This window comes from Brienomyrus brachyistius, chromosome 8 (genome assembly GCF_023856365.1).
Source record: "Brienomyrus brachyistius isolate T26 chromosome 8, BBRACH_0.4, whole genome shotgun sequence".
NCBI lineage: Eukaryota > Metazoa > Chordata > Actinopteri > Osteoglossiformes > Mormyridae > Brienomyrus > Brienomyrus brachyistius.
The window spans coordinates 16,935,662-16,955,632 of record NC_064540.1 but is presented as its reverse complement, the minus strand read 5'-3'; the positions used below and the strand labels follow the sequence as shown (position 1 = coordinate 16,955,632).

Sequence of the window (19,971 nt, the reverse complement as noted above, 5' to 3'; positions counted from 1 at the left end):
GAAATGTAGGCGCTTATCGAATGACATATTTCAAAAATGTTTTTCATACAACAGCAGGTCACGAAAATGATCAGGGCAGGCATTCGGAAACAATATGTAGCTTACTTAATATGGTACAGGTTCGATCAACATGCACCAAACAATTTGTTTGTTGCATGAAATATATTTTTTCTGTGACATACTGTAAAAATAAACACTAAAAGAAGACCGACACATCCTCCTGTCTCGACATTACATCTTTGGTTTCAACTTAAATAATATTTTCCTATTTATGTTATGCAACTACTTCCTCATTTAGCCCTCATTTATAGAGGAAAAAATCCTTGCATAAGAGTGTTAGTTTATCAGCATTTAGATAATAATCAGTAGGTCTGCACTAACCAGCTGATATAAAATGCTTCAAAAAAAACAACACAAACAAGGACTGTTGTCTTCTTGGAGTATACTTCTGGAAGTGGTCTGGTTCCATTACAAATCATCAGTATTGCAGCATTCACAGAAAGAAGAATAAGCTATAAAAACAATATTATACCAATAAAATACATACAAAACTGGGTATGCACACTGTACAAGTCACCCAAGTGATCACATTCGTTTAGTCTAACTTCACACCAGCGTCTGACTGGAAATGCATAACAAGGCCCAGAAGCAACCTCCTGTATCGGTACTTAAAGTACGTTACAACTACAACTTTCTAGATAAAATCATCGAAACAATGTTGCTTGAAAGTTCTTCTTGCCTCACCATGTGTTGCATAAGAATAACATCCAGAGAGGAAGCACCAAAGAAACATCACATGTGTGAAACACTTTGAATTTCTTTCCATTTCACTTTTCATAAGCTAAGCCCTTCGAACAGTTACTGTAACCTTGTAAAATACAGTCTTCCATCAAGTTATGCCTGATCGAGTCACATCCGATCGTACTCACATCCAACGTCCACAGTGAATAATATACGCTGACCGAGAAACACCTGTAAGTGTGTGTTGTAGGACATTAGTGGGCGTATCGCTTATTTACATATTAAGTATCGTTTTCCACATCACCCAAAATATGTCTATATAAACAGATAAGTATGTGAGGGAGTAAAACCAATTTGTTCAATGTTTTTTTGAGTATTAACCTAAAGGGGAAAAAAAAATAATAGTCAGATCTTAGGTAACACCTAAGTCTGAAAGAAAGGTACCAAAACACCTGAGCCTGCAGACATTACATGTGCCAATTTTACAAAAAGAATAAGATTTCCGAGTATCTCTACAGATGTACTCCTTAAAACACGAGACGGTAACATGCTGGAGGGTCCAGAGAGCACAGCAAGTACATGCCTGCTATGAAACGGCTGATCCTAAAAGCCAGAAAAGTTTTTTTTTTTTTTATTAGAAAAATGCTTTTGTAACTTGTCCCTCGTTCAGAATTAACTGTTGACTGACGGACCGCTGATGTCCTGGGCTCTGCTGCCTCTGACTGAGGAAGCACAGGCACTAGACCTCTCACAGTATTCACTGGCCGGGCTCACAGGTGCTGTGTACCAGCAGCAGCAGCAGCTGCAGAGCAGAGCAGCCAGCCGGGAACGCAGCAGCTGGGTGAAGAGGACAAACAGGGTGCAGTTTACAGCTCCTTGCAGAGTGTTTCCGATGCCCTAAGCAGAACACAGAGAGAGTATCAACCCAGATCATCATTACAAATGCGAAGGAGCTGGACATCACACAGCAAGTACATTGATGTGACCCTTTCAGCTTAATGATGAGCATGACGCAGGTAAATGTAATATGAAATAACTACAAAGCTATTAAACACAGATGCTGACACATCATCTATTCCTTATGACAGATGCTAACATACATTCAGTAGCAATTTGAGCACTAGAATGTTCTGTAAAGCCGTAAACAAAAACACAAGAGTACCTATATATTTCATTCCTTTATTCTCAAGACAATAGTCTCCTACCAAATATAATCTGGGGAGCTACGGGGGGGGGTGGGGGGGTGGGTGCGTTAGAAGTTGACAAGTTGTTGACTGGGAGGCTTGGACATGGTAAAAGTTGTCAACCTGGTGGGGGGGGGCACTATTAATTTTGTGTCTATAACATACACTCCCTGTGGGCTATTAGTGACTCGTGGTGGACTATATTAATGCAGCTTGTGTATGCCAATAAAGTTACCTAATGACCTGACGGGGCAGAGTGGAGCATGCTAATTGATGTGGCTGAGAGAAGGTTTGGTGTTCTGATTGCTGCGATCGACTAGGAATGTCTAAAAGATTGATCTGTCGATCGCGATCGACTGGCTGCCCACCACCGTCATAGGGACTTAGATGTATTATGCGTGGTGATCTAAATGAAAAGCGCTACTTGCGTTTTCAGCATTAAATACACATTGGCTAGCCCATAGAGGAATTACATGCTTTTAAGTAAGAATCCTGTGGAGAGGTCTTGATATTTGGCATTTTCACAATTTAACGCAGGGAAAGAGAGAAAAGCAGAGAGGAGCCGATGTTATGGTCTTCGTATGTGCAGAGGCAGAACTCACATGCAAGGTGACCAGCATGGGATGCTGTCTAGCAGGGGAACCCAAAAGCAGCAGAAAAAAGCGGATGGTGCTCCAGATCCGCAGGCCTATAAAGATTATGGGGATGAGGGTCATCTTTCGGTCAGCCATGGAAGTGTGCGCATCAGACGGCCTAACGCTGGTCAGGATGGGGCGGTACTCTGACAGGGCAGCATGCTGCAAGGAGAACCAGGCTTTACAACCCCCTTCAAGGCTTTCAAGACAATCGCTTCAGGAAATAAGGGCATGATACAATACAATCACAGCACAAATGTATTCCAATCCCTGCCGCCCTGAAATCTAGAAGCACTGACAACTCACCGCTCCGTGGATGTGCTTCTTTATGAGGACGTACATGACGGGAAGGATGAGGTAGGCCAAGAGCTCCCAGATCTTTCCAGTCAGCATCATCCACAGGACATGGTCTGAGGCTTTAAGGCTGATCCAGCACCAGCCCACAGACACCTCCGAGGCGTCATAGCCAATCTTGTGCATGCAGACGGCTGCCACTGTGATCACGAAGGGCACACCCCAGCTACTCCGGTAAGAGAAGAAGAGAATGTCACAAACAGCAGGGGTTACCAAAACAGCGGGGCCTTCCATCGCAAGCATTTACTCATTTTTTTCATCTCACACTTTCAGGATTGCCAACTTTGCTCAGCTGGCCGGAGTGAGACTTTCCATTCCAGACAAGTCTGCACATACATTTAGACGTATGTAAGAGTTTTATTACCTTGTAAATAGTCTGTAGGGTTGGCAAACTACCCCAACGCTTTTGATTTAGTTCATTTTAGGTTTATAATGGAATAATATAGATTTGTTGTAAGATTTCTTGCATGAGCCTGAGAGTCGGAAAGCGTGAGTGTCACGCCAGATGCGTGAGAGTCGGCAGGCCTGCATTTTCTACGAAAGGAAGGATTAACACTAATATAAAACTTAAGAAACACTAGTTTGATAGGGTTATTAAAACTCATTCACAAAAATCCATATCAGTTTAAAGGTTAACACTTAATATTGTTTCAGTGCCAATAGATGTGAGATGAATTTCACCCAAGTCGGAGCCTCCACGTCTATCAATTTAGGGTAGCTAACCTGCAAACCAAAGCTTATTCTCAAAAATTAACTGAATACATTCAGATAATATGACAAAAGTACAGTGTCACGAGGTTCAAACATTTACATATATATAAACAACATATAAGCCAGTCATAGACCTGAAACGTCATAAGGGAGGACATATCTCTGCACTTCTGACGTTACCTTCCATCTGCCTGCTTTCACGCTCCGTATTTTTTCCTGCCAAGTCGGCATTTTCAAGGTGAAAAAAATCAACATATGATGAAAACAGCAACTAAAGCGCTACTGAGTTTGCGGGCACAGTGAGGGAAGGAGGCCACTGAAATCAGCTGAGGATGATGAATTATTTCTCGCGGCAGAAAGCGGAAACAACGCGCGCAGACCAGTTGCAGCATGTTTCTCAGGACCATCCAAACGGACAGTCTAGACGCCCAGGGCACCGCGAACGAAACCCCCATCTCACGCTGGTTCAGGATACAGTTTAAAAAGTTCCGAAAAATAAAACAAAAGAAGGAAAGCACACAACTGTTTCATCTCTAAGAATAAATGAACATCACCATCCGAAGAGGGCACACATTTTAACTGATACACACCGAATCAATGCACAAAAAAATCTCCCTTTTGGTTCATCTACAGTTTTCAGGTTTCGCCTGTAAATAATTCAGATTAAATAATAAATAATGTTCTTAATTACTGTTAGACCATTCGTTTTCGTCTATATATTAGCACAAAACAAAAACGTCCTACATATAAATACATTACACCATTCATTTGAAGTTGCCTTCCATGGCGTATACGTAATATTTAAATCCGGAGTAAGGCAGACACAAAAAAACATTAAAACCTTTATTTATTTTTAATTCAAAGCTAATTATTTTCAGGCTCCCTCTACTTCTAATACAAATGATATATTTTTAATAGAAGACCACTAACAAACAACTAAAACAGCTTCTAGTAAAATACTTTGCATAGACATTACCATTACGATTGCCGCGTTTATCAGACATTATAACCATCTACAAAAACATCTCAGCACTTAAACACACAGCTTTGAAGGCAGTTGAGAATACAAGTAAAAGGGGCTCAGTGAATGACAGGATGTCTGGTTTTCATTAATCGTATAAAAACTTGATTATTATTATTTTGAAAACTTTTAAATAGTTACTAAACCTTACAGTACGCAGACGGCATCCAATTCCATCACTTAAACATACATAAGTAATTCATCAATGTGGACAGTAAAGCAGCACAGCAGAAATTTTGCTGTAAGGTGTGTATCCCCTTACCTGATAATGTGGAACCATAACACCAGGCCGTCCGCTAACCTCTGGTTGGATTTAACAATGTAAATATAGAGATAAATTGCAACTGTTACTGTCCAAAAAAACGAGCTGGTGTTTGCAAACGTGGATATCGCCCCTTGTGCAACGCAGTCCCAAGACTCTGACTTAAAAACCCTCCATACTCCGTATGAATAGGAAATCGCAGACAGCAAGTCTGCAACAGATAAATACATCAAAAGTTTTCTTGGTGTGGTTCTTAAATCAGTCCAGATTACGTAAGTAAATATAATCAGAACTGAGCCAAAGAATGACAGCGCACAAGAAAGCAAAACAACAACCTGTTGATAAACGTGAACCTCCGTCTCATTCCTCCCGGCCATGATCACATACTGCATTAGAATTTATTTAACACATTCGCTTGTCCAGATAAATATAAATAACTTCATTTTGCGCGATCTCCCATAATCTGAATCCCGTTGTACATTAATATTCAGCATATGACTGCGCACTGCGCTCACACTTCTATAAAGTCCTTATTAGACTAAACTATCTGCGACGCAAAAACGAAGTTATACTGCGCAGAGTGGCAGCTACATTATGAAATTATGAAGCTAGAAGCTAAAGAGCTAGATTTAGAAAATTTCTTCTAAAAGTCTGATTTCATAACAGATCCATGGTCGAAGTCCAACACATGAAAACAAAACTAAACATTTTTTGGTTGCCGCTCGATTAAGAACCGACTAATACCGCCACCCTTAATAATTCCGGCATAGACTGTTCTTTTTTACCCGGAAGTCCGTAATTATTATAGGGAAGAAAGTTTTAGCCGCATTAAATATGTAAATTAATTTAGGCGAACGAAAAGCCTGCCGCTATAGGCGCAAGGAGCGGGGCAGTGGAGTGGAGCGGGCGGGGACGAGAAGCTCCCTCTAAGCGGCCGTACCTCACGTGCTGTCTGCCCAACCGGTGTAAATCTTGATTTGGTAAAGCATTCCTTAGATCGAGCGTCTGATACTTTGCCGTGGCTTTAGGAGGCTCTTTTGGGAGTTTGTTATAATAAGTATAGACACTTAAAACGTTGAAGTTTTTTTAAAAGCAGTAACTTTCAATATCCAAGTGTAACCGATTGGTAGCAGTGCATGCATTCGTGCAGGGAGAACAAATGTTTGTTTTTGACCCAGGTTTAGACGTGGAAAATTGTCGATTAACTCGTATATTTTGTGAAGTATTTTTTTAGCTGCAGAAATAAACCCCGAATCGAAAAGAAAACTTTCATTCACAAAAAACGCACTTAAATTACTCTCATTAAATTAGGCATATTTGTTTGTTGCTCCCTAAGCATATATACATAGATCTTCGGATGCACCTACGCTATGGTTTCTACTTACCGAATGATACGTGGCCTGATTATTGCGACCTAATTTAACACCAAATAAACCCCGTTATTATTAAAATTGAAACGTTTTACAATGGGTTTTATTTAATTAACTGCAATGAATACAAATATCGCAGTAAATATGGAGTTAATACGTTCTGTGGTGAGCAAACTCACCAATGATCACAGTGTATTATTGCTCTTTTTGGCGATTTTAATCATGTTTCACTCACCAATTTTTACAAGTTTGTGAAACAGGACCCTGGACATACTATATGCCACGTGGGAGACGTACTACGTGGGTAATTCAGGTCCAGAGAGTAAAAGTCCAGACCAAGAGTTTGTTTCAACCAACCAGTTGAGCATAAAGAGTCATAAGCACTGAGTACTCAATTGGTTGGTTGACTTGGCCTGGACTTTTACTTTGCAGGATGGCATAGTGGAGACAGACTGGAGCATAGTCTATGAGCCATGCAAGGAGGTCAGTGAGGGACTCAGCCACTGTATCATGGACTATACACACACAAAGGGAGTGCATTGCTTTTCCTGCAACAGAACCTGAAGGACTTGCTAAACAAGAAGAAGAGGACCTTCAGGTACAGCGTCAAGGAGGCCATCAAGCAGGTGCAGGTGGGACTGAAGATTCAGCTTTATGAGGGAAAAACTGCTACGGGGCAGAACAGCATGATGGAAGCATGGAGAAGGATGAGGATCATCACCGGCTGCAGGCCAGCTGGGAATGTGGGGTTGTAAGGGGGGCAGAGGCCGGGCTAATGAGCCTGGCCCTTAGCCAGAACTAAATTTCATGGGTGTCCAGCAACCTTACAGTCCTACCAATATCCCTCTCAGTTGGTTTGCTGACCTGGGGGTGGGTTGCCCTATCTAGATTTTTCCCCCGGGGGAAGAGGGGTTCAGATCTGTAATATCGCTACCTATCTCTCTACGTGACTGTAATGAGCTGAATCTCTTCTAGGCTAGACTTAGATGTAGGTCTCACTTGTCAGTCCCGCACCTCCCCCAAACCACTAGCCTCACGACTGGTACGCACTTACTGCTGATGTGTCACAGCGCCACAGTGCATGCGACCTTTGTGACGTTATTTTCGTCACGGAGGTTAGGCACGAAGACATTTAAGGCATTTGAGAGCCGCATGCGAGATAAGGAAATCGAAACAATGTGGATGGTCCAGTGCGTGACACAAACATTCTTTGATAGTTCATTGGCCAGGGGCAGCCCCTCTCCCCGCTCCCAAAAAATAATCATTATTTCAGGGGTTGTGTCTTTAGCTCTGGTACTGCTAACTTTGTATATTAATAAAGTTTATATATCGGCCGGCGATATTGGCATGGTAACTACTATAACATGCATCTCTACATATTGTTTATTCCATCCTCTTAAAGACAATATGTAACTTAAATTTAAAAAGAGACAAATATATCGCTCAAGAATCGTGAGAGAAAATCGTGATCCCGATTCTGAATGGGAAAAAAGGAAGCAAAAACGTGATTCATATTCTGCACAGGATTGTGCAGCCCTGCTCCTCTTTTTATGTTTCTGTTGCAGACATAACGAGGCAAAAAGGAAAAAGCGTTACTCAAATAATAAGTGACCAGAGGATGCACAGTGCATACAGGTGTACAGCTGCAGGTGCTCACAGCCAGGGGAAAAGTAGCAGGAAGTCAGAAAGGAGATCAGACCAAAGATTGTATATAAACGCCTTTTCTATCCTCTATAATAAGACTGAAAACAAACATGCTATTGGATTGGAAAGGCTGACTGAGGAGGTACAGAAATACCAGCATTCATATGATTCCTGAGAAGGGCATTATAAAGAAATAAAATATATGTTTTTAATCGCAAAACAATATACATGTCTATTGTATTGTGCATTGCAAATACATAATGCATTGTTAGTTTTAGTAAAGTACTTATTTTTAGTAAAACATCCATACTATGCCACTTAAAAGCAGCTGCACTCCACAGCACTACCGAGGCCTGCATGGCGTCAAAGAACACGTGGTGCAAGAAGTGTGAACATTCAGGAACAGGAATGGTCCAGCACTGCGTTGTGCATGCTATGGCGTGTGCATATCCGCTACACCATTCAAGCAACGGACAAAACAAAATCAAACACGTGAGTGCGAACAATCTGCCGCGTACTTATACCAACGCCACCATGTTCGTTGTATGTCATGCCACAACCCCTAGAGGATGCTGAATGTTTTCAATGCCACCAGTGGCGGGCAGGATTTCGCTAATCCGCTAATTAGCAGAGCTCACTTGTTTGTTCGTAGATTAGCAGTTGTTAAAGCTAACTAGCCAACATGCTGGCAACTGCTTAATTAGCCCTGCTGACCAACCCTTTATGTTACCAATCATGGGCAGTGGGTGGGAACCAGCCCTCAGTGTTCTACTCACTGCCTCCACTACCTTCACACCTTCCTATACCTCTCCATCAAAGACAGCCCTTCTCCATATCCCAGTCTGTCTGTCTCCGCTAACCAGGTGAGGAAAGACTGTGGGAAACTCCACACAGGCAAAGCTGCCGGGCCTAATGGAATCAGCCCCAGGGTGATGAAGAGGTGCCAGTCAGCTCTGCGGGGACCTTCAGTACCCCCTTGAAGGTGGCCCAGCTCCAGAAGACATCCTCTGTGGTCCCCGTTACAAAAGAAATGGTGCTCGACCTCCCTTAAGAACTTCAGACTAGTCACTCTTACCTCACATTTCATGAAGACCTTTGAGAGGCTGGTACTAAAATAGCTCTGAGCCCTGGTAACACACCGCCTAGAACCCCTGCAACTTGCCTGCACAAGGTATGGACAATGCCCTGAATCACATGCTTCACAGAGCCGACTCCCACCTGGACAAAGCCGGCCACAATCAGAATCATGTTCTTTGACTTCTCCAGGGTCATGTTCTGTGACTTCTAACACCATCCTTCCTCCCCGATTGGGGAACCAGTGTCATAGACGCCTGACCAACCAAAGGCAGTTTGTGAGGCAACAGCACTGGGGCACCACTGGGAACTGTCCCATCTCCCTTCCTGTTTACCCTCAAACTTCCAGGACCACACCAGCTTTTGCCATCTGCAGAAGTTCTTGGATGATTCCTCTATTGTCAGATACATCAGCATTGGAGATGAGTCAGAGTACAGAGGACTAGTGGAGGACTTTGTCTTGGGGTGCAGGGAGAACAACCTGTTTTATGCTGGATTAGCATAGTTTACGTATTGTATACCAACATAGTAATGGATAGTAATGATATTAAAAGTTAACATAGTAATGATATTAAAAGTTAGCCACTGCCTTAGCTGACCAAGTGGGGTGGATAACTTTACCGCCACGGAATAGCAGGATGCCAGATTTCTGGGACATTCTGCGTCATTCGTGGGTATCAAGGAGCTGCTGTCAATTTGCTGGAGACTCCCGGCACTTCCAGGAGAGCTGGGATATTTCAGGATGGCTCAAACACCTCCACTCTCATGTCTAAATGCTTTGATTCGAAGTTTTCATGATAATGGATTAAAATTATATCTTTTTAAGTGACAAAATTTTGTTTCAAACATTAATATATGTTACTCTAACACACATAGATAACATTAGTGAGGGACAATCTGGTTTAGTTTCAGTGTCACAAACTTCTCTGTCCAGCTGGTAGAGCATCATCTGCTCTTCGTCAACCCTCCCTCTCCCTCCTCATCCTCTCACCCACTACATTCACTATACGCACTATGCCCACTGTACTGACTATACTCACTATAATCATTATGCCCACTGTACTGACTATACTCACTATGCTCACTGTACTTACTGTGCCTTCCCCCACAGCCCCCCTCTTGGGAAACCACTTCATCGCTGCTTTTCAGTTGGCGTGCTGGTAGTGTCAGGATCTGGGCCACATTTGGAGAGAACCGTTCAGTTCTAGCTGCTGAGCAAGAAGTACACAATCCAAGGTTTTACTGTATTTTTCCCTTGGCACTGCATTCATACTCATGCCAGGATGTTGATTCTGACTGAACAAAACGGCCGTGGTTTTAAAATTAGCATTTCATATATTAAAACCTTTAAAAGTAAAACGTACTGTTCCACACCATAATGAGCATCATTTCGCCTGCCTTGAAATAAAAGATGAATCCTACCTCGCTGCTTGCCACCAGGCTCTCAAGGTCAGGGTACCAAACAGCAGTGGGTAAGATGGATGAGGCCTTGTAGCGTGAAGAGTTTCTGTAGCAGTATACTTGCTGATTGCTTTGTTCTTTTTCTTCACAACAACCAGCTAAGACACTGCCGGAGAAGCGCTCACAGTAGCCAGATCCAACACACTATCCTCTGTCCCTCATGCCATGTTCTACCATGGGCTTTCAGCTTGTAGATGCAGCAGCTCACTGACTTGCTACAGAATGATGTACCTCCGGGCCTAATGGCAAAGATTATAGTCTTACGCTCTGCCTTCTGTCACTGAAACAGATGATCACTCTGCAAAAGTAACATGGGTCTTGTAAGAGAAAGAAACATCAGTCATGCCCAGCTACTAACGGCACTGGCTTTTCACAATTTCTGAATATCAATATAGGCATTTAAGGATTTTCTAAATTACAACGGATTAGAAAAAGTATTACAGCATGATGTCTACTCAATGTCTTTTCAAAGGTCAATACTTTTTTAAATTAGAAAAATAAAATCTTTACAATTTTTTTTCAAAGCTTGGAGAGTCTCTTGCACATGGTAGTCCAAGAAATGTAACAATTTAATCAGAACCCACCAATGGGGCACTTACTTATAGCTAGTATACCAAGGTAGGTGGAGAACATGAAATCCCATCTATCAGGACTCATACAGTACATCTCTGCCAGTATACATGTTCATTCTGTGATATAGGACGCTTTCAAAACTTCACAGATCTACGTCTCTCTAATAGAAACCGCCAAACTGTGGCTATAAGAGAAGCACTCTGCAATCGTATCTTACTATAACCTGTGATACAAATACTCCCACACCACCAATACAAAAATAGACATGCTATGACTCACACTCACACAGTCCCGTGCTTTCAGTTATTTTAAATAATTTATGATTACTGAAGGACATTGAGTGTGTCTTTTAATTTCTGTTTGCATGTATGTTTTGTAAAGGAAACACTAAAGGGTGTAGGATGAGAGGGTGAAACTGTTTCAAAGTCGGCGCTGAAGGCCAAGGATTTTACGTGGTATTCTCAACCTCGTCCTCAACAACTCACGTCATGTGATAAGAGGCCTCAGATATGAGGAAGTCTCCATTGAGGAGTGCACAGATATGAGGAAGTCTCAACTGAAGCCACAATTTTCCAAGACAGATGCACAAATAACAAGGGAAAGACGGATACGGAAAAGGGAAATATTCCTTTCATATTCATATTTCATATTGCTAAATAAATGAATAAATGCTTCCAAACTTAGAAAACCCTAAACATGAGTTCAAAGCATTGCCTTAAGACACTGTGAGACACCTAAACATTTTTCTGAAGTTTTGAATGTCTCTGGGAAGCAGAATTGATAGTTGGTATCGTGTAGGCTTTGCAGTTTGACTCTGAGTTTATATGGTGGCCCCTCTCCTGTATTCTGGGCTCCTCCTGCAGTACAAAACACGTGGATGGGTGTGTCTCTAAATAGTGTGAGCCCTTCAGTGGCCTGGTAGACTGTCTGCATGCTGACCTGTGTTTCCTGTAAGGTTCCAGCCCTCCTCCCAACCCTATAAACAGTTGATAGAAATCTATTCAATCAAGTCCGAACTCAACATGGAATCTATGCATGTCTTTTCTGATGATTGCTTAGCAACCTCTTTTCAGTAAGTTTTAACTCTAGGGTATATAAATTGAACAAGTTCCTCCTTTGCAGATGCTACAACAGGGAAAACCTCATAGCCATGACCACTGCTGTATACAATGGTGCCTGCGGTTCACGAACACAATCTGTTCCAGGAAAGTATACGTGACCCAAGGCAATTTGTCTCCATAAGAAAGCATTGAAATTCGATTAATTCATTCACAAGCCTACCAAATAATAATTTTTGTTAATATTCTGTTTCTTATATAAAACATTAAAGAAAAACACGATATAGTGTGGTGACAGGCGGACTGAGGCATCGATGGAGCAGCGAGAGACATGGAGACTTGCTTGCCGGGGAAATCACGCTGTTTAACAGTCCTTAACCCTTGTATTGTTGTTGTTGTTAATGTTAATAGTTGCATTTCTCTATTGTCACACGTGTGTTTGCCTGTGTCATATGTGTACCCGGCCCGATGCTCGCATGTATTTAGTGTGTGTAAATCTTCCATCGAGTGTGCAACTTGCAGTTCGGCATCTGAAAAGCTTGTGTTCCCCATCTATGTATTTGGGTTCGGTGCTCATTGGGTGTCTGTTGTGGTCCTTCTATGTACAATTGCATGCTGGGACATGCTGGGGCATGCTGGGACATGCTGGGACATGCGCCCCACACTAGTATAAAAACAGGAATCTGCTCTAGGAATCTGTTCGTTGACCAAACTTTGTACGCGAACCAATGCATTTTTTTCACAAAATTTTTGGTTGCGAACCAAATTATTCATAGACCACAGCGTTCGTGAACCGCAGGCGCCACTGTATATGTAAAGAACGCTAGAAAATAAATCATAATTCTTACAGTATTCATGTTATCTTATGTAAAGCATAAAAAATGTGCCTGACTTCTGCAACAATTTTATCTTTTCATGTGTCTCAAAATCAATTGTGAAACTTGATTCTTCATAAACAGATCTATGGGACACAGATTTGAAGGAAAGGGACACTCTTGTTGAGTGACATATTGATGAAGGGCACAAGGTATAAATATAACGTTAACTCTCCAACTTAGGCACTTGGTGAATCTCCAAGTTATTAGTTCCTCTGTCACACACAGAACTAGAATATTTTGTATAATTATTGAGTGCCTGCTAAATAAAGTACATGTAAATATCACCTGAATAATTTTTATATTTCTTAGAGTACCGTAGCTTGTCATTCTATCACCATTTTCTTTCCAAACTCTCTACAGAACAAGCAGATCGCAAGCTGCGCATCTTATTTTTATGTGAAATTGTGAGTCTCAAAGTAATAGAAGGAAATTTAAACTGGTATTTTCCCTAAGACAATACCTGTGGTCTGAGGTGGTTTTTTGAAGTCAGGGTTAATTAATAAAAAGTGTCCTATGGTTAGGATAATGAAAAATTGTAGTAAAGCAGAATGGGAACAAAATGACAGAGAGAGAGGACTGAGGGAGGGGAGGTGACCACCAAAAATATTTAAATATTTAGTTTTTTACCATCCTATATGCTGAACACCAGAGCTTACTTCCTGTTCCCTGGCAGACCAGACACCCCACAGTCCTAGAGATAAGTTCCATTCTGACTCGTTGTGCTCCTGCACCCATTCAGGACAGAGAGGAAGCAACGTCAGACTCGTTTCCAGAATGTTCTGGTTCCAAGTCTCAGGGCATAGGTAGAAATTCTGCACCCCCAGAAAGAATGTCACTTTGGGCTCTCCTGCCCAATTTTATATATAATTCTACATATCACAGGGCCCCTCCCAAGTGCTGCCCCCCCCTGAATCTGCCAGGGTATTCATGCCCCTCCAATACCCCCGCCCACTGCTCCATGACCCCTCCTGGTATTTTGATCCTCATCCTAGGAGCACTGGAACGAACTCTAGCCCCCTTTGTTGAAAGGCGCAGTACCTTCACAAAATTTCCCTACATCTGCAACAATTAATCTTTTCTGGTGTCTTACAATCAATAGTGAAACGTGACTGCTTGTGAACAGATCCATGGGATGCAGATTGGATTGAAAGGGTCACCACTGTGAAGTAACACAATGACTAAGGGAACAAGGTTCAAATACAGAGTTAGCTCTCCAGCTTAAGCATCTGGTGAATCCCCCCAGTTATTGGTTCCCTTCTCAAACACTGGCTTATTTTGTACAATTATTGATTGAAAATACCTCCAACTGTGGAGCAGCAGTACCACCCACCAAGTCACCAAGTCACACACTAACAGGCATTTTAAAGAGGGTAATTCACCTCATGGCATATTTTTGGACTGCATGAGGGGACTGAGATGCCCGTAGGTGACCTGCACAAACAAAGGAGAATATGTGAACTCCAAGCACAAAGATCTGGGAGGTGGGATTCCAGTGCAATCCACTAACCCACTGTGCCACCCATCAAGAAACAGAAAATAGTACCTTTCATTTCTACTGTTCAGTACTGCTGCATATTCTCTTTGGATGAGGAAATAATCGAAGCCCTCCCTATCTGTCAGGGACTGATGCTACAGGCAGCAGCATTTGCAGAAAAAGGTTGATTAGGGTGAAAAGACAAAATCCTTGCTGTCAGTTCAGTGCAATACATATGATGTAGGCAAGGGAAGGGTGTAACTGTATTGATGTATTTCATATGCAATACATCATGAATGGCTGGTGTGGTATAGCAATGGGTTTTAATGGTAATTCATTACTGTATGACAATAAGCTTAATATTTCAACAGTGTATTCATCAAATGATGATCATTTAAGAAAGTAGAAGCAGGTTTTATTTAAAATTGATCAGAATTTTTATCCAAGGGTTTCTGAACCACTGGTTATGAAGCCCTGATTTAGCCAATTGGAGAACCTGACACATTACAGATTTCTGCAGGGTGAGAATGGCAGGTAAATGGAAGCTGTGCCAAAAATGTCACTGAAAACAAGGAAATAGTGGTTCAAGAAACGGATGTATAACATTTGAACAATTTCTGTTTGCACAGGGAGCATGATACTTAATGTGTCAAAGGTGGCGAAGTGGAAGGTCGACATTTTGTGTGAATCTTGTGCTACAAAAGTCTTCCTGGTTTGTATTTTGTGGTTTAACACCCTTGCATCACTGACAGGATACTCCCCACAGTCCATTGTTTCAATTGCATACTACATTGTACTTTACTATATCATACCATACCATACCATACATTACGCTACCCTACTCTACTCAACACATTGTTAATGAATAGACAGCTGACTGACTGATGCAGTTCTGGAGACAAAGGTGTCAGGTCAAAGTCCAGATGTGAATCTCAGAGAGCATCCATGACTTTTCTTTGAAAGCTGCAGTCAACTAGTGGCATCCAACCAACCAAAAGGACCCGGAGCAAGTCTGTCATGGAGATGAAAATCATTCCTGAACAGTGTAAAAACCTGGTATCTACTTACACAAATAGATTTAGAGGCGTTATCACAGCAAAAGGTGGCTCTACCAAATACTAAGGTGTAGGAGTTGAACGCATGCAAGACATTCAGTTTTTAGTTTTCTTCAAAATGTTTTCTTTGCTGAGGAATAATTGTTTTTTGACTTCAGTAACTCCTTAAACAGACTAAACTTTTTTGTTTGTTTGTTTGTTTTAGGCTTCACTTTGATTTTTAGGGCACTATTACATTAAATAAGTAAAACTTACTCAAGGCTCTTTCAGCTCTAACAAAGGTGGAAGTAAGATGTCAAGACAAGATGGGCACTAAGTCTACAAATGAATCACCAGGACCTGAGTTCTCCTTTGTAGCACCTAAACAAACAGACTGTTTTATGTAATTAGCAACAGGCTTCAGGTGAATGCAGAGCCTCCCCTATCTCACACTATCTTAGTGCCAAAAAATACATATTTCTTATGTACTTAGCCATCTATGTCCATGGGACTAAATTCTTCATCTATGTAACAGGAATAATACTTCCATCTCAGTCATCAAGTTCTGCACTGAGATACGGAACAGAAACACTGACAAATAATTTCTTGTAATCTGTTGAGATTTGGAGGACAAAAGTTTGTCCTTCAGTCAGTTTTTTAAAGCCAAAATTATATTAAAGTGTAGTTCTGGTTTTTGGAGTCTTATACTAGAAAGTAAGAACTCTTATTAACTGTGCATAAAATTAATACAACCTTACTAATCTCAATACTAATTTTAATCAACCAATCAATCAATCAATCAATCATTCAATCAATTAGTCTTTCACTTTGTTACAGTTGTTGTCTGCATTATACACACCTCTACATCCTTTCACCCCTTATATACAGTAAATTTTTTTCTAACTGCAATGACCATACAACAGGACTGCGGGACCACAGATGTGCTGATCTCCTAAAGCAGTTCTTTCTTTACTCACATGAACATGTCCTACTTTTCCTATCTAACTGCCTAATACGAGATATGTGGATCAGGAGTAATATCTTAAAGACACACTTTCACAATGACTTACACCCTTCCCTTGCCTACACATAATTCACTTTGGAGAAGTTTGTTGTCTCTTTTTGGCACACGGAGCACACATTTCCAGACATTAATCAAGGTGTTAATCTCCATTAGAATAGTTCTTGCTTGAGGAGGATTTTTATCCTGTCTTGTGCTTCAGCTTTTGCCGCAATCGCTTACTCTGTGCTGGTGACTGGTAGGGAAGATCAGCTAGACCCCTGATCAGATGCAGCGTTTGCATGCACTAATGTGCATAAAGGCTTTTTTTGTTCTGAAACTGGCAATTCTGTAAAGGGGGTCCCACCTCCGACGAGAAATGAAAAAGGAACATCTGCATCTACAAGCAAATATACTCATTGTGAATATAAGCATTACTTGAAGCAGGGCAAAAAAATAACACCGTAAATCAAGTGAACAAAACTTTAAGGTTTTACAGGATTGGGGAGGACTCATAGCCGGCGCATAATCAGCTAGCAAGTTTCTAGTACTATCTGCATTGTGCTACTTTGTAAGGTTCATTTCAGAGTGAGAGAGAGAAAAAGGGGAATGAGTGAAAGGAAGCAATGATCTCTTACAGCAGCAAGTCTGAGAGCTGCTGCATTGATTACATCATCACAGAGCACTGGAGGACGCTAGAATGGAACATTCACAAAACTGCTGTATCAATTTCTGCCCTGCATATATACATGCAGCAATATTGCCCTGGAGAGATGAGAACAAAATCAGCAAAGGATGTCAAGTGAGTGTTGCACTTGAATTATTATATGTGAAGGAGACTCCGCCTGCAGTCTAAAATGAAAGTCATTGCTTAAGCAGAAATGCTACAATTTAGCATAGCAGAAATTATGATGATTGCCCATTTGCCTTCTATTCTGTCCCACACCTGTACACATTCTCTACAGTGCTGTTATGTAAAAATTTCTGGATTAAACGCTCTTAACTTTTACATCCTAACCAAATGTGAAGAAAATTCAATACACAGACATTTCATTTGATTTTTAAGGGGCTGTGCAAATACTGAAGTCCACATACTGCATTATTTTCATATTTGGTCAGGGTGTAAGAATTCTTAGCGTGTCTGAAAGATCACCTACCAGAAAATAAATAGAAAAATAAAACAGGAGTCAATTATTGACACGCTAGGAGAATTACAAGTGCTTCTGTTTTCCACAGAGATGGGGCAATCTTTCAGTGGGGTCAGAAGATGCTCCTTCACCATGCCTCAGAGCTCCTGTCCCAAAAGCATCCCTACGGTCCATGCCAGAGTTTCCTGCAGCTCCCATGAAACAAAATTCCAGTCAGTTTAAACTCATCATTAACATGTCTGCACCCAAGTACACGGAGCATGTGAATTACCTTTGTGCGGTGGTTCGTCTGCCCTGCCTGGACCACTCAGCAAACTATAATAGTCACAACGATTCCCTTAACTACAACACCATGTTCGATGTACTTGCAACTTCAACTAGCAAGAAAGCGGATCAAAATGAGACATAGGAGCCTGAAACTGGTAGTACATGCTCAGAAAATAGATCAAGGAAAACATCTGGATCACCGCTTAAAGGGGTCATTTAAATTTATCTACTTTCTTTTTTTAAACATCTGAGCATACATTTCTCGGCTTTGTGCATTCCAGCACAATGCTCCATAATTCTTAAACTGTCCAAGTTACTAATGCAGTACAGCTCATTTATGGTTTATTAAAAATCTGTACATTTTGTGTCTGTGAAGCTAACATGCAGCCAAGGAAATATTTTATACAATGAAAGGCGCTATTTAACAACATATCTTTAGAAAAGGTAAAGCATAAAACTAGCGATATCTTAGCAAAATAAATAGCCATAAGTATTTCAATTAAAGACAACCCCTGACAGAGGAAAAAGAGAATAGAAATGATGGTGATTAAACAAAAAAAAAAAAAAGAACTGATACTCACTGCTGCGTTAGGGAGATGAGGTGAAAGGCATGGTGCATTTGCTAGGCTTGGTGGAGCTGACTGCAGCATTGACTGCCAAGCAGAATGACATTGTTATCTCCCCTGGCCAACCCTCTCTCTCTCTGCCTCTCTCTCTCTCTCTCTCTGCCTCTTGCTCTCGCCAGCTCCCTGTGGCAGCACAAACTGCACACCTCAGCAGTGCTCCTGGACTGCTGCAGCAGCTCCTGCATAAGCGCTGCGTGTGCAAGGACGCAGGGCTGTTAAAAGCGAACGCCACCGCGCTCCCCTTAGGGTCAGCGCACATGCACTCCGCCTTCGCTCACAGCACCACCGCTGGCCAGCACAGCGTGACTCTGGATGCACGGCTCTGGTTTCAATTAGATGTACTTGCAACTAATTAGCAACTGGATACAACTATGCAGGGCTGGTCAATCCTATAGGTGACACAGGCGGCCGCCTAGGGCACCAGCTACTGAGGGGGTGCCGGCTTGCCAGCCAGTTCATTTAGCCTTGGGCGCCACATTGGCTCCAACCGGTGCTGCATCTATGACACAAAACTAAATGAGCAATATGGAAAGAAGAGTGGGTAGGGGTATTATGGTGATGGCATAATAATCATTGGATCAGTAAGATACACTAGAACTATAGCGATGGCATAATAATCATTGGCTCAGTAAGATGCACTAGAACCATAGCGATGGCATAATAATCATTGGCTCAGCAGGATGTACTAGAACCATAGGGATGGCAAAATAATCATTAGCTCAGCAGGATGCACTAGAACCATAGAGATAGCATAATAATCATTGGCTCAATAAGATGCACTATAACCATGGTGATGGCATAATAATCACTGGCTCAGTAAGATGCATTATAACCATAGTGATGGCATAATAATCACTGGCTCAGTAAGATACGCTATGACCATAGTGATGGCATAATAATCATTGGCTCAGTAAGATACGCTATGACCATAGTGATGGCAAAATAATCATTGGCTCAGTAAGATGCACTATAACCATAGCGATGGCATAATAATCATTGGCTCAGTAAGATGCGCTATAACCATAGCGATGGCATAATAATCATTGGCTCAGTAAGATGCGCTATAACCATAGTGATGGCATAATAATCATTGGCTCAGTAAGATGCACTATAACCATAGCGATGGTATAATAATCATTGGCTCAGCAGGATGCACTATGATGCACTATGTTTGTGGAGTTTGCATATTCTCCCCATGTTGTATGGGTTTATTCCTGCGGGCCACAGACATTTTTAAATTGTCCCTAACATGTGACTATATGTGTTAGTGCCTGGGTATTGGGGGAGCTCCTCTGCCTTGTACTGTATACTCTCTGTGACTTTCAGTGCTACATAATCATTAAATTATTAGAAGTCTCCTTCATCATTCAGGGGACCACAGATAAGAATATTTTGTTCAAGTCAGTTTGCAGGTGTCCGGGGAGTACTTATGGATGAATGTGATATCCCAGGAAAC

The 19,971-nt window shown here is 41.6% G+C and overlaps 1 protein-coding gene across 4 annotated transcripts; it reads right to left on the bottom strand.

The window, feature by feature from the left end:
* Positions 1-425: 425 nt before the first annotated feature.
* On the bottom strand, positions 426-18,545 carry gpr157 (G protein-coupled receptor 157). 4 transcript variants are annotated; one of them, XM_049023312.1, is made up of 4 exons: positions 18,471-18,545; positions 2,867-3,080; positions 2,528-2,722; positions 426-1,638 (listed from the first exon to the last, which is right to left on the bottom strand). In XM_049023312.1, the coding sequence occupies exons 1-4, from the start codon at positions 18,506-18,508 to the stop codon at positions 1,414-1,416; spliced, it is 672 nt and encodes a 223-aa protein (XP_048879269.1). In that variant the 5' UTR covers positions 18,509-18,545; the 3' UTR covers positions 426-1,413. The 4 variants fall into 4 exon arrangements, with proteins under 4 accessions (XP_048879269.1, XP_048879270.1, XP_048879268.1 ...); XM_049023313.1 differs by lacking the exon at positions 18,471-18,545 and adding an exon at positions 5,849-6,052; XM_049023311.1 differs by lacking the exon at positions 18,471-18,545 and adding an exon at positions 4,909-5,827.
* Positions 18,546-19,971: the final 1,426 nt, after the last annotated feature.